This window comes from Salvia miltiorrhiza, chromosome 8 (assembly GCF_028751815.1).
Source record: "Salvia miltiorrhiza cultivar Shanhuang (shh) chromosome 8, IMPLAD_Smil_shh, whole genome shotgun sequence".
Taxonomy (NCBI): domain Eukaryota; kingdom Viridiplantae; phylum Streptophyta; class Magnoliopsida; order Lamiales; family Lamiaceae; genus Salvia; species Salvia miltiorrhiza.
In genome coordinates, this window is record NC_080394.1 from 33,314,093 (window position 1) to 33,329,327 (window position 15,235).

Genomic DNA, 15,235 nt, shown 5'->3' on the forward strand with positions numbered 1-15,235 from the left:
TTCCCTTTGCCTTTCATCGATGAGATGCTGGAAAGACTCGCGGGGAATCAATATTTTTGCTTTCTGGATGGATACTCGGGCTATATGCAGATTTGGGTCGCGGAGGAGGACCAGGGCAAAACGACATTCACTTGCCCTTTTGGGACGTTTGCCTACCGGAGGATGCCATTTGGGCTATGCAACGCCCCGGGCACATTCCAAAGATGCATGATGAGCATATTCTCGGATCTCCTTGAGAATTGCATCGAAGTCTTCATGGATGATTTCACGGTGTATGGGCAAACCTTCGACTCATGCCTAGCCAATCTGGAAAAGGTGCTGAAAAGGTGCGTTGACAAGAGTTTGGTGTTGAACTATGCGAAGTGCCACTTTATGGTTAAAGAAGGTATCGTGCTCGGACATGTGATATCAGGAAGAGGAATAGAGGTAGACAAAGCAAAAATTGAAATCATCGCCAAGCTACCATATCCAACGAACATCAAGCAGTTACGAGGATTCCTTGGGCATGCTGGATTCTACAGGAGGTTCGTGAAGGATTTTGCAAAGATTGCCCAACCTCTGACAAGGTTGCTACAAAACGAAGTGGAGTGGAATTTTGATGAGGATTGTAAGGAGGCTTTCCAGATCTTGAAGAACAATCTGATCTCCGCACCCATAATACAACCCCCTGACTGGGGTATGCCCTTCGAGGTGATGTGCGACGCCAGTGGATATGCCATAGGGGCAGTTCTTGGGCAAAAGTGGGGGAAGGAGAGTCACGTCATCTATTATGCCTCGAAGACACTGAACGGAGCCCAAGTCAATTATTCAACGACTGAGAAGGAGATGTTGGCAGTGGTGTTCGCCTTTGAAAAATTCAGGTCTTACTTGCTTGGAGGAAAGACCACAGTTTACACCGATCATGCGGCCCTGAAGTACCTTCTGGACAAAAAGGAGTCTAAGCCCAGACTGATCCGATGGGTTCTACTTCTACAAGAATTCGACGTGGAAATAAAGGACAAGGCTGGAGCACAAAACCAAGTGGCCGATCATCTAAGCAGGATCGTGAGGAAGGAAGAAGGGGAACCAATCAAGGAGATGTTCCCGGATGAACAACTGTTCTATGCCCAAGGAAGGAGGGAAGATCTATGGTACGCAGATTTGAGCAATTACCTATGTTTTGGATATGTACCCTCTGGATACACTTATGCCCAGAAGAAGAAATTGGCCAAAGACAGCAGAGAATATATTTGGGACGAACCGTATATGTGGAAGCAATGCGGGGACCAAGTACTTCGGAGATGTATCCCACAAGATGAGCAAAGAAGCATTCTAGAATTTTGCCATTCAAAGGAGTGTGGGGGACACTTTGGGCACAAGAGAACTGCAGCCAAGGTTCTGGAGTGTGGTTTTTATTGGCCAACAATCTTTAAGGACAACTACACCATCTGCAAGAATTGCCCACAATGCCAGCGAGAAGGAAACATAACCAGGAGGAATGAAATGCCCATGATGCCCATTATGCCCGTAGAGATTTTTGACATTTGGGGAATGGACTTCATGGGACCCCTTCCCAGCTCAAGAGGAAACTTGTACATCCTACTTTTGGTGGATTATTTCTCCAAGTGGGTGGAGGCAAAAGCATCCCCGACGAATGACTCAAAGGTAGTGGTGAATTTCTTGAAGACTAACATTTTCTGCAGGTTTGGTGTGCCCAGAGCAATCATCAGCGACCAAGGATCCCACTTCTGCAATTTCTCGGTCGAAAGCTTGTTCAAAAAGTATGGAGTCCAACATCGGGTCTCGACAGCCTATCACCCACAAGCCAATGGACAGGCCGAACTCTCAAATCGCATAATCAAAACGATTTTGCGAAAGACCGTTGGCCCCACAGGGAAGGACTGGAGTCTTAAGTTGGAAGATTCCTTATGGGCATATCGAACTGCATACAAAACTCCATTCGGGATGTCACCATATCGAATGGAGTATGGCAAGAGGTGTCATTTACCGGTGGAATTGGAGCACAAGGCTTTCTGGGCAGTGAATAAAGTGAACTATGATTGGGACAAGGTAGGGCATGCAAGGAAGCTAGAGATCCAAGAGCTCGAAGAAATCAGGAGAGAGGCATACGACAATGCTTTTCTCTACAAGGAAAGAATGAAAAAGAGCCACGATGCCTTGATCACAAACAAGCAATTCAGCTTTGGGCAAGAGGTTCTCCTGTACCAAACACGGTTCAAATTTGCACAAGGCAAGATGAGTACCAAGTGGACCGGGCCATTTGTGGTGAAGACCTAATTCCCAAATGGAGCTGTTGAGATCGGAAATCCAAAATCTGGGAAAGTGTTCAAGGTGAATGGACAAAGGCTGAAAGCCTATTATGGGCATAAGCCCGACGCTGGGGAGGAACTGGATCTCGACCCAGCCACAAGCACCTCGGATTAATTGGAAGGTATCACGTCATGCCCAGGACGATAAATAGGGCACTGGCTAGGAGGTAACATGGTATTTTCGTTTAGTTTATTTTCTTTTAGTTTTGTTTCGCTTTCGTTTTTGTTTGCCTAGGAACCCGGTTATGCCCACAGCTGTGGGCGAGTTTGAGTTTCCCGCCTTCGCGGAAGTTTGAATGTGCTTTGCAGATACAGGGGGAGCAATTATGGGCAAAGAGCAGTCGATTGGAGAAGCATTGATTCCAGGGCAAAAGAGGGCTCTCGGGTAAAACGCGGCTGGAGCCGCCTGACGCACGTCACATCAAGTGACAGTTGTCAGCCCCTACACCCCCAAAACCCTAAAACCCCTACCACGACGTCACCACCCTAACTATCCAACTTCCTATAATCACCACTCCCTTTCTCGGCTTTTCGAATACAAAACCACAACCCAGCCGCCATGGTCTCCACCAGACCCAAAAACAAACTCCGAGGCATACCCCAAGGAACCAAAATCGATCTCACCGGAGAAAGCCCCCCACCGTCAAAACCAAAAGCTTCGAAAAAGAACCCACGCCAAAAACCAATTCCGATGGACACTACACCTACCCCCTCATCCAGAACCCTACCGCAAATCGAGAGCCCCTCGCCGGTGGACGAACATGCCATTGAGCAATTCACAGCGGAGATAGACGTCCCTACTCTCGGCGCCAGAGACCAGCATGCAGCTGAAGGAGAAGGCAATGCGACACCGAAAAAGGCGAAGGAAGGCGAGGGAGAACCATCCAAAAAGAAGCGCACCCCCACTGCTCCGAAGAGGAAGAAACCGGCGGCCGAAAAATTGGCCACGCCGGCCGAAGAATCATCCAACGAAAGAAACGAACCCTCTGGTTCGGTGATGCAGAGCGAGGAAGGGGAGTCCGGCGAAGAGTAAGAAGAAAATCCGGCGAAAATGAGGAAGAATGTGATCAACCCGACCCCGATCCGAATGATCAAGGGAGAGCCGGCATCAGCATCAAGAAGCAGGAAGAAGACAGCGAAGAGAGGAATCGCTGTGCCCAAGATCCCAGACATGGACGCACTGGAACCCTTGGGCATAGTAGACAAGGTGAAAGAGTACTTCAAGAACATTGGCTGGAAGGCGTTTCTGGAGTGGCCAGGGCACGCATACGAGGAGGTGGTCAGGGAAGTGTTTGAATCGGTACAGGTGGACATCAACCAAGCCTGCGGACCTTTGGGCATGAGCTTTTCCATGAAGGGAGAAGTCAGAGATATGTCCGTGAATGAACTCAACCTCAACTTGGGAATGGCGGAACTGAAAGACCTGCAAAAGAAGGAATACAAGGATGCGAAGAGAGGAATCCCTACCTTTACTGCACAAGAGTGGGATGTGATGTGGGCAGAGATCGGCGATGGAGGCCAGTTCAAAACCCAGAAGGTAAAAGGGCATAGGATTCGCGACTCAGCCCTGAGGGTTTGCCATCGCATTCTCTCGTACTCCTTCTTCGGCAAAATTGACAGCGGAAATGCTATGTCCAAAAAGGATCTCTACATCCTTTGGGCAATGCACAGCGGGGTGAGGCTCAACTTTGGAGCCTTTCTGATCGAGCACATCGATTCCATCATCAGCAAGCCTAATCAGAGGCTTTCCTGCATTCAGTTCACCACCGCTTTTGCCAAGGCGAATGAGATTGAGATCGAGGAGGGGAACACCAAGATTGAGGCGGAGAAGCTGAACATCGAAGCCCTGATCCGCATGAAGGATGTCAGAATGGATCGGGGTGTGCCAAAATTTATCAATCCAGACGAGAGGGAATTTTCAGCGGCCGAAGGCCAAAGCCCCGCTGTGGGAAAAGGAAAAGAAAAGGTGGAGGAGTCAGAGTCAGAGGAGGAAGAGGAGAGTCAGCTGGACAGAATCGAGTCCCTGATTGTGGAGACCCAGAAAGCACTGGCAGCGACCCAGAAGGCCCTTCTGGCCTTCTTCAAGTATCAAGGGTTCAGGTACCCACCTGCACCTGCCCCTTGAATTCTACCCTCCCTAGGATGTTAGTTTTTTAGTTTGTTTTGTTGCGTCTTTGTGTTTTTGTTCTGTTTATTTTGTTTGCGTTTTCCTTGACCCCCTCTACACACCCACTTTGCCCAAAGCAAAGTGTGTGTGTGGGGGGGAGGGCAAGACGTCTGTTGTTGCTTTACCGGGTAATCCTTGTTCTCGCACCCTTTGCCTTAAGGCAAAGTGTGTGAGTGGGAGGGAAGACCCGGTTTTCTTTTTATGTTTTTAAAAGTTTTTTGTGTCGAGCATGCTGTACAATCGATGTTATTCAGTTTGTGATGATTAGAAAGTGCAATTTTGTGAGTGAGATTATGCAAACTTTGTGCCGTATGTAGTTGAGGACGATAGATAGGGAATTGGGCATACCTTGTGAGGATTTGAGCTTTTAAAATTGTTACTTTATGCCCAAAACAATTATTTCTTTCATTGTGTGAATTTTGACATCTTGATTTAGGGGTGATGCTAGAACTTGCCTTGATTCTTAGTCGAACCCTGTGTACATAGTCTAGGTGTATTAAATGATTTAGGCAAATTCTTTCTTTAGCCCACTGAGCCAAACTGACCAACCCTACATCTATCACTTGCAACCCCTTTTTGAGCTTAATAATTCTTTTGAATTCACTTATAAATTTGCCTAGATTTGAGCCGTCCCGGTCAAAACTGAACTTAAGGGCAAAAGAAAGGGAGATAGTGTAGTGCAGCCTATGGGCAGGACTAGTGCAAAAATTACAAAATGGGACGTCTAATCCCAAAATAGAAAAAGTCCATAAAAAGTAAAAGAAAAAAAAAAGAGAAGGAGAAAAAGAAAAAAAAAAGGAGAGGAAGAATAAAGGGAAGAATGTGCTTAAGCCCGCAAGAATAGGCAAGGATCAAAAGAATCTGGGAAGTCTGTGGCCCAGAATGAAGTTCAGAATGACCTTAGCCTCGTACAAAAAATTCTCACCTTATGCCTTAAGCCACATTACAACCCATGAAAGACCTAATGAGATGCACCTAGGGCTTTGACTAAAGGGGAAGACAATAGAAGATAGGCAAGCTTATGGTCAGAACCCAATCAAGATGTCCGGAGTGTAAACACGAGCCTAAACATTTGAGAGAAAGAGTGAAAGGGGAGGAACATCCTTATACCCAGAACCCGATCTTGACTCAACTGATGGCAATTTTGATTGTTTGATCAAGCTACTTGTTGTTTCTTTTGATCTTCATTTTACTGTTGGACTAAGAGAGTATAGCATGTTGTGTGTTTTCGTTTTATGTGTCTGTTTCGTCCGTGTCTGTACTTGGGCAAAATCATGCATGCACGCTTGAGGACAATCGTGTTTAAAGTGTGTGCGTGTGATGAGCCCAGGTTTGTGCTCTGTTTTTGTGTTTGTTTTAAGTCTAGATCGAGTCTTTTTCCTTGTGTTTGTGTCGTTTGGTCGCCTGGGAGGGCGTAATTCAATGGCAGGACCAGCTTATGGGGAAGAGGCCAAAATGCCAGAGAAGCGGAGTGCTAGAGGATTCAAAAGGGCCAGAGGAATCAAAGCCGCCAGCGGATTCAAAATGCCAGAGGAATCCAAGCCGCCATCGGATTCAAAAGGGCCAGAGGAATCAAAGCCGCCAGCGGATTCAAAGGGCCACAGAAATCAAGCTGCCAGCGGATTCGAAATGCCAGAGCAGCGGAGTCGGCTTTGCCAGAAAAATCAAGCTGACAGCGGATTCGAAATGCCAGAGCAGCGGAGTCGGCTTTGCCAGAGAAATCAAGCTGCCAGTGGATTCAAAATGCCAGAGTAGCGAAGTCGGTTTCGCCAGAGAAATTATCCGAGCAGCAGAATCAGCCGAGCAGCGGAATCAGCCGAGCAGAAGAATCCTCCGAGTACTCCAGGGGTCGATAGTGCTGTCACTTCTCGTGAAAGAGGTATGCGCCAGAAGCAAAGGGGATTTGGAGGCAAAACCATCCCTTATGCCCATAAGTACCGCACGAGAGCTGGCAGGCAAGAGAAGACGGAGGCACAACAGACGGGCGAAGAAGGATTGCAAGTAGGAGTCCGAGAAAGGCGGAAGGCGGCAGCTATCCAAAAGAGATCGATAAGGCCAAACCAACGCCTTATCCAAAAGGAAACATATCTTCATGAAGATTAGGTCTGAAAAGGGATAAGCATCTCCATGCTTGCATGGATTCGGCCACATCTAATGGGCTGGGCCTTCGTACCCTAATGACTCCTATAAATACCCGACGAGCTTCACAAGCCAAGGGTGCTGAAATTCCGTTTTGTTGTGCATATATTGTTTGAGAGTTGAAGCTAGCCCAGGCTGTGGGCGTAACCTCGTACTTTTCTGTTTATGTTTTGCACGGCACTTTCGGCCGTAGGTATTTCGATTTTCATTTAAGTAATTTCAATTCCAGTTATGTTTTCCTTTATATCTTTTGCTTGTGTTATTTACGTTATGGTTGGCTAAGTTTATATTCTGATTTGGGAAAGATGATCTAAGCATGAATGAATAAACTCGAGAGGTCTAATTTGAGCATAACAACTATATGAGTATATTCCCGATACACTAGGTTTGATTCCAAAAAAGGTTGTAACAACTTGGTTAATTAATTGATCACTAGTTAACTAGAAAGTTCTTACCACAAGTAATAATTTGGGCATAAGGCGAGTTGCCATCGACCTCCAAAATAGTACAACTGGTGTTGGAGCCGTGACTGCTGTGAAATATCGGCGTAAGAGTCAAGTGGGTCTATCTAATTCTTAAAGCATTCTGGGCAAAGCACAACTAGCGATAGGCCATCGCAGAGAGCGTGGATGTTGCCCGGGGTAGTTGATTTCCATTAGCTGACCCTTCTAAGGGATCATAAACTGAAAGGATAGATTGGGTAAGGGGTTTGTTGTGTGCGTGACGAGTGACAATAGGGGCACAACAATTCTTATGCCTATAACCACTGGTATGCGAATATAGTGATTAATCTTTGCACCAATGATCGAGTGTTAATTCATGTTTAGTGATTCAAACCCAAGTCAGAATTGTTTTGTTATTTGATTTATCTACTTTGTTATTTCAGTTTAGGTTGGATACCCGTTCTGCCCACAACCACGTTTTGGTCAGAACACTACAGAAAACAAAACCTTTTTAGTGACACCTTTGCAGGAGAAGTTACTGCTCAGTTCCCTGTGGATTCGACTCTGGACTTACCACTAGCTAGTCTAGTTGTGGGCACAAGATTATTTATTTGCACGAAGCTCAAACTACAGCTCCGTCAAATATCATGATCCGCATTCGGATTAAAATCCAGTGGGGAAGGCCCGAAGTGTAATCCCGTCACCAAACAGAACTCGACGGGCCAAATCGTATGTCGTGTCCATAAACGTGGAACCACTTTTCCCATGCACCAAACTGCGGGTCGTACAACTCTCGTGCAAGAAGCTGGTGCAGTGCGGCATTGGCGCTCTCCTCCCTCTTCAAATCATGTAAGTGGCCAAACGAACTACATTTGAATTTCTGAAAACGACGGTAACGCTCCAAACACGTCTTCACATATTTCAATATCGATATCCAGATGTAGTGATTGATACGTCCCGCATAACTCTGTATGTGCGGACGTAATCAAGCATAGCGGTGAGGCTACAATGAATTAAAAATTATTAGAATCAGCAAAAATCGAACAAAAACAATCAAATCGTGCACAATAATCAAACCGTGCTCATAATAACCAACCGTGTACGGTTCAATCGTGCACACCAGAACAATTTTCAGTTGACAAAAACATAAAAAGGTAAAAACTCAACCGTGCACTGAATAATTCAAACCGTGCACAACCGTGCACGAAAGAACAAACCGTGCACGGTTAAATCGTGCACAAAATACCCATTTAAGTTTTGATTAATGCTTATAAATATAATAGAAAACATAATAACTAAACTGTATAACTAAAACAAGCAACCGTGTGCTACTGTGCATTCAATAACTAATCGTGCACGGTTGAACCGTACACGGTTACTTCGAAACATACTCTAAATTTCTTAATTACCAACATATTCCATACATAAAACACCTAATAATCAACTATCGTGCACTATTTAACAATACACGACACACAAATTTAAATTTAACATTGTACAATTTGCGGTTACTTACCGGAGGCGCCACCAAATATTTGTCGTTCTTCTTTGAATTACTCCGGCGACTGGGCTGCTCTCGTAGCGATTCTTCCTCTCGGTCGTAGTCCGATTGAGTAGCACTACCGGTCATTGTGAATTTTAAAACAATAATATGGATAGATGGCTTCTTTACACGGTTGTTTGGTATGAGATGCACACACAGTTGTTTTACACGGTGCTTTACACGATTTCTTCAACAAATAGGGAAAGGAAGGGAGGTAGTCATGCACGAATTCTTTGAACAAATAGCGTGATTTTTTTTTGCAAGGGAAAGGGTTGGAGCCGTGCATGGTTTACTAAGGTTTTTGGCAAGGAAAAGAGAGGCAGCCGTGTTGTGAAAAAAGACAAGAAAAAGATAAAAATTAAAAAGTGATAGTGAAATAATATTCTGTTGATCAACTTTTTATATTGGGTTAAGGTACAAATACCCCCCTAAGGTAGACCCCCCTAGAGCGTTTAAACCCCCATACTCGACTTTGGTACAATTTGCCCCCCAAAGTCGAAGAAAAATATACAGATAGGTCCAGCCGTTAACGGCGGTTTAACTCCGTTGGGGGGCAAATTGTACCAAAGTCGAGTATGGGGGTTTAAACGCTCTAGGGGGGTCTACCTTAGGGGGGTATTTGTACCTTAACCATTTTTTTATTTTTTTATTTTATTTTCTGGTCATCTTCTCCGGCTGAATTCTTCAATTTTCCGGCGAAAGCATCCCGCTCCGACAAATCGGATCTCGAGCTCCTCCGCCATCGATCCGACGACGACGACGATCTGGATCTGAGAGAGAGAGAGAGAGAGAGAGAGAGAGAGAGAGAGAGAGAGAGTGAAGATCCGATCTGGAACGCCGCCTCGTGGGACTCGATCACGAAGTGGCGCTTCGCCTTGGCCTACTGCGACGGCACCGGCGGCTCGATCCGCAGCGCCTCGTACACCACCGATCGGATCTCCCCGGCCAGGTCGGAGTGGAGCCTGGAGCCGGCGCGGCCGACCCACTTGAGCATATTGGGGCTGGCGCCGTAGAAGGATCGGGCTAGTAAGTTAAAGGCGGCGAGAAACGTCGCGGTGGTGGAGTTCTGGAGCGACACTGCCGTGGATCGGTGGCGGATGAGCTCGAATTCGTCGTCGTCGTCGGATCGATGGCGGAGAAGCTCGAGATCCGATTTGCCAGAGCGGGATGGTTTCACCGGAAAATTGAAGAAGAAGAAGAAGAAGATGAATAGTGATGACCAGAAAATAAATAAAAAAAATAAAAAAAGGAAGAAACGGAGTTAAACCGCCGTTAACGGCTGGACCTATCTGTATATTTTTCTTCGACTTTGGGGGCCAAATTGTACCAAAGTCGAGTATGGGGGTTTAAACGCTCTAGGGGGGTCTACCTTAGGGGGGTATTTGTACCTTAACCCTTTTATATTTAACTCTCGTGAATGTTGAGCAAAAGGTAAGTTTGAATTTTTTTAATTGAATAATTTAAATAATAAATTGATAGTGGTGGGACCACTAAGGATATATTTGTCTTATCCTTCAAAATTGCCTAGAAAGCTTATATATTTACGGAGTGGGATAGAAAGATGATGTCTTCTATTTTTTCGGCTAGATATGAATTTCGCTCATGTTATAATGTCACTTATACGCAATATCATTTATATAATATAATAGTGTCAATTACAGGTAGTGTCATTTGTATAACTGAATAGTGTCATTTGCACGATTTGGATCAAGGTATAGGTTCAAATCAGAATATGAGTCAGGGTCTGGGTGCGGATCAATTCGATCATACGATACACCCGATCGTACCAAGACCACCTCAATACGATAATTCAAAAAAAAAAAAAAATGAAAACCATATTAAACAATAAAGATACTCTTAGTGGCCGGTGGCTGGCCTGTAATTTTACTCATTAGATTCAGTGTACCACACTTTATGTCTTACTTTGTGTTCCACTTTTAATTTTATTTATTTTCTTATATATTTTTTCTTCAATTTTAACTTTGTATGCTTTAGTTTAATTTTGTGATTATTAACTAGGGTTTATTCCATCAATCTAGGATATATAATTATTTTTTATCATTTAATTTCATTTTTTTATAGCTAATAATAGGTTGATAAATTCAAAGTCATGGTATATACTTTAAAAAAAAAATTTAAAATAAAAATTAAATATAATTCATAGTATTATAATAAATTTTATTTTATAAAAAATATTTTAAAAATAATAAATATAAGCATGAAATACAGTAACACGCATAAAATTATGGAACACTGAATCTTATCTTGTAATTTTATTTTCATTTTTCCGTGTGGGTTTGTTAAGGGTATCCTAGTCCACATGGAGCAATTTACATTTGGGATGTGATAAAAAGGTAACTAACAATAATTAATTATTACGCATTATCTACATTGAAAATTGGGAATAATAATTAACATGAAAGTAGGTGGGAGAGGGACAACGTTTCTGGTAAAGTCCCAAAATCGAAATATACCAAACCTGTTTGAGGCGATGCAAACGCAATACACCTTTTTTACCAACTTCAACCAAATTTCGTGAAAAAAGAATACACACATGACGCTGATATACATATAATGATGTAGTAATACATACTAGAAAGAATATAGAAATGGATAAAGGATAGCTAGGTTATATACTAATTCGATCATAGAAAAATATAAATTAGTCTAAAGTCTGAATAGTAGAATTATAAATCAAGGGCTCAAATATGACATTTCTGATTTATTATACTCCCTCCGTCCCATAAGAGTGTGCCCTTATTTCTATTTTGGAACGTCCCACAAGTGTGTGCATTTGCTATTTTTGAACACTATCCCACCCCTAACTCCTTATTTCTTACTCTTATTATAAATTATTTTATAATAAAGTAGATCACTTTTTCAACTCTCAATACAATCATCTAATATTTTATTAAAACTTGTGCCACAAAAAATGATGCACACTCTTGTGGGACATAAGGAGTATTAGTTAATTTCCAATTTATTTTTCTATGAAAAAATTCTTACTATTATAAAACTTTTTTATTTTACAAAATTTGATTTGCATACTATATCCCTCATATAAATTTAATTTAAGACCAATTGTGTAATTCAATATATTATTCATATAGTAAATCTAAAAATGTAATATATTTTAATAATGATTTAAGTAGTAGTATCCATAAGAACTCTTCATCCACATAAGTTAGTATTTTTTATTTTGTAAATTTAATAATTTAGAATTACAATATAAAGGATTTATAAAATACTAGTTTTATTAGAAGTTTAATTTTGGTAGAATAATTGAAATTAAAATTAATTATGCAAAAATTAAACCTAGAAAATAAATATGAATTTCATATCAATCTTCTTTTCTTTTTGTTTGTGTTTTTATGGCAATAAAATTAGGTTATGCTTAATTAATTAAAATTGATTTTTTATATTAAATTTAAATAAATTATTTCAATTTTATGAATTTAATAATATTATAATTTAAAAAATATATATAAATTTCTACTTGTAAAAAATTATTTATTAAAATATTGTTTTTGTGTGTTCTATTAGTAGCTATTAAAAAAGGCGATGCAATTGACAATTGCAGTTGGAGCGGCGATTTAAATAATTCCAACACTTCAATCGTAATTTTTACTATCAAATTCCTGACCAAGTGTTTACGCTATTAGGAAAAGTAATACTTCGTCTGAATGAAAAAGTAAAATAAAAGAGAAAGTGAATAAAAAATAATTTAAATTTATTTTACAAAGAGAAATAATTCAACTTTATTGGGACGGTTTAAAAAGAAATACAATTCAATTTTGTGGGGACGGAGAAAGTATAAAATATCGTTTGAATTGATATCAAATATTTCATGTATATATTTTTGTTTTTTTTAAAGCAAAGCTAATGTAGTATTAGTGCCTTCCGTCAGCAGTAGCGCGTCAATTTTTTTTTTTTCATTTCACCAACCCCACGTACAATACCTCATGCGCCTAGTACAACACGCAAACTGGAGAAAACTCTGATATTTATAATTTACAACTCACCTACAGCTCAAAAGTATCAGCCACCGTCGATCGAGCTTCCGACCGCCAACTGGCACCATCTTAGTTACACCACAGGGTAGGATATTTTTTATTCTTTCTTCTTTATTTTTATTTGGCATTTGAAATTAGAGTAGTAGGGAGAGCGAGTCCTTTGGATCCGGGTTTATAAGTACCCGCGCCTTCATTTCACTCCCTCACTTCGCTACTTCTCTCCTCCTGCTCCATATTGATCTGCAGATCTAGACCTCTTCTTTTGCCAGAAGGTATGCATAACGATTGATTCTCGATTTATTGTGTTAGATTTGGTAATCGTGTTCTGTTATTGTTTTAGATCTAGTGTTTTTTTTACACTTTTGTGCTATACAGATTTGTGAATTTATGGTAATTGAATGTCGGCAGTTTTCTTGTTTTCGACGATGAGTGTGCTGCTATACCGTTTAGTTTACCGGATCGGAGAATTTCATTAGAAGTGCGATGGTGGATGTAAATATCTGTGCTGTATTGTAGTGAGATTCGGATCTTATTGTGTATTTTGCGCTCGAGAGAATGCCGTGATTATTAGTTGAGGATCTGCATTTTTCCCTACATAATTCGTAAATCTGATTTATCTGATCCATGATTGATTGCATGAGAATTTTCAGCTACCACGTAGATAGCATTATTTGTAATAGCTTTCTAAATCTGCTGCATCTGCCGTTCAGAAGTTTTATAACGTTCCTTTACATAAATTAGTCTTTACTGTTTACTCCGATACCTTTGGAGTTCATGAAGAAAATGCGTGGTTTCTACTATAGCTACTTGTTGTGCCTGTTTATATCCATTTTGCGATAGACAGAGAATCTTCAAACTTTAAGTTATTGCACCTTTATAGTTACTTAACTGCCTCTAAAATTTTTGAATCGTTTGCATGTACTAGCATCTAGAACTAACACATCCCTGATCCTGTTTTCCAGATACAATATGGATACCTTCCTGTTCACCTCAGAGTCTGTCAATGAAGGACACCCCGACAAGCTCTGCGACCAAGTCTCAGATGCCATTCTTGATGCTTGCCTAGAGCAGGACCCAGAGAGCAAAGTAGCATGTGAAACTTGCACCAAGACTAATATGGTCATGGTCTTTGGTGAGATCACAACCAAGGCTAAGGTGGACTATGAAAAGATAGTTCGTGATACCTGCAGAGGGATTGGATTCACCTCACCAGATGTTGGCCTTGATGCTGATCACTGCAAGGTCCTTGTCAACATTGAACAACAGAGCCCTGACATTGCCCAGGGAGTTCATGGTCATCTCACCAAGAAACCTGAAGAGATCGGAGCTGGTGACCAAGGGCACATGTTCGGCTATGCCACCGATGAAACACCAGAGCTGATGCCACTTACTCATGTCCTTGCCACCAAGCTTGGTGCCAAACTCACTGAAGTGAGGAAGAACAAGACTTGCGCATGGTTGAGACCTGATGGCAAGACACAAGTTACTGTTGAGTACAAGAACGAGGGAGGGGCCATGGTTCCTATCAGAGTTCACACAGTCCTCATCTCTACGCAGCATGATGAGACTGTTACAAATGATCAGATTGCCGCTGACTTGAAGGAGCACGTCATCAAACCTGTGATTCCTGCTCAGTATCTTGATGACAAGACAATCTTCCATCTCAACCCATCTGGGAGGTTTGTGATTGGTGGTCCTCATGGAGATGCTGGTCTCACCGGTAGGAAAATCATCATCGACACCTACGGTGGGTGGGGTGCTCATGGTGGAGGTGCTTTCTCTGGCAAAGATCCTACCAAGGTGGACAGGAGTGGAGCATATATTGTGAGGCAAGCAGCAAAGAGTATTGTGGCATCAGGACTTGCTCGCAGATGCATTGTCCAGGTGTCGTATGCTATTGGAGTAGCAGAACCACTGTCTGTGTTCGTTGATACATACAAGACGGGGAAGATCCCAGACAAGGATATTCTGACACTAATCAAGGAGAACTTCGACTTCAGGCCAGGAATGATGGCCATCAACTTAGACTTGCTGAGAGGAGGAAACTTCAGGTACCAGAAGACTGCTGCTTATGGTCACTTTGGCCGTGATGATCCTGACTTCACCTGGGAGACTGTCAAGATCCTCAAGCCCAAAGCCTGAATTTGTTGAGCTCGTTGCTGCAGACCAATAACTAGCTTGGCTGAGTATATCAAAGACTACGCATACTTTTCAGGACCTCCCGGATGCAGTATCAGTGTTATTTTGTGTCTCCGAAATGTGGGAGCCTGCTGTATTTTTGAATTCATCGTCATATTTGCCTATTTGTTTTATTCCCTACCGTTGTTTTGTGTTAGCAAAGCGTCTACTAACCCATTTTTATAAAGAAGCTTCGCATTCTGGAGTTTGAGATTGAATGTTATGTTCATTTTTTTTTTTACGATTCATCAAGTCAGAAATGTGAAATCTTATGGTGAAGCAGCAATGCTCCCAAAATTTAAATTACGGAGACTTGCACACCATGAACTTGCCGATAATATAGGACTCACCTGCCATGAAACTGGTTTCATACATGGTCCTCCAATGAAATGTATGCAAACAAGAGGCTCGGATTGAATGCAATCAATCACAAACGGAGCAAA

The 15,235-nt window shown here is 42.1% G+C and overlaps 2 protein-coding genes across 3 annotated transcripts; both read left to right on the plus strand.

The window, feature by feature from the left end:
- Positions 1-2,868: 2,868 nt before the first annotated feature.
- On the plus strand, positions 2,869-3,342 carry LOC130998356 (lysine-rich arabinogalactan protein 17-like). The gene has a single exon (XM_057923781.1). It carries the CDS (start codon positions 2,869-2,871, stop codon positions 3,340-3,342), a length of 474 nt encoding a protein of 157 aa, XP_057779764.1.
- A 9,145-nt stretch (positions 3,343-12,487) lies between these two features.
- On the plus strand, positions 12,488-15,003 carry LOC130997816 (S-adenosylmethionine synthase 3-like). 2 transcript variants are annotated; one of them, XM_057923252.1, is made up of 2 exons: positions 12,488-12,886; positions 13,577-15,003. In XM_057923252.1, exon 2 carries the CDS (start codon positions 13,584-13,586, stop codon positions 14,754-14,756), a length of 1,173 nt encoding a protein of 390 aa, XP_057779235.1. In that variant the 5' UTR covers positions 12,488-12,886; positions 13,577-13,583; the 3' UTR covers positions 14,757-15,003. The 2 variants fall into 2 exon arrangements, with proteins under 2 accessions (XP_057779235.1, XP_057779237.1); XM_057923254.1 differs by having other exon boundaries at positions 12,827-13,092.
- Positions 15,004-15,235: the final 232 nt, after the last annotated feature.

Coding starts and splice junctions, on each gene's coding strand:
- LOC130997816 (XM_057923252.1), top strand. CDS start 13,584: ATGGATACCTTCCTGTTCACCTCAGAGTCTGTCAATGAAGGACACCCC.
- LOC130998356 (XM_057923781.1), top strand. CDS start 2,869: ATGGTCTCCACCAGACCCAAAAACAAACTCCGAGGCATACCCCAAGGA.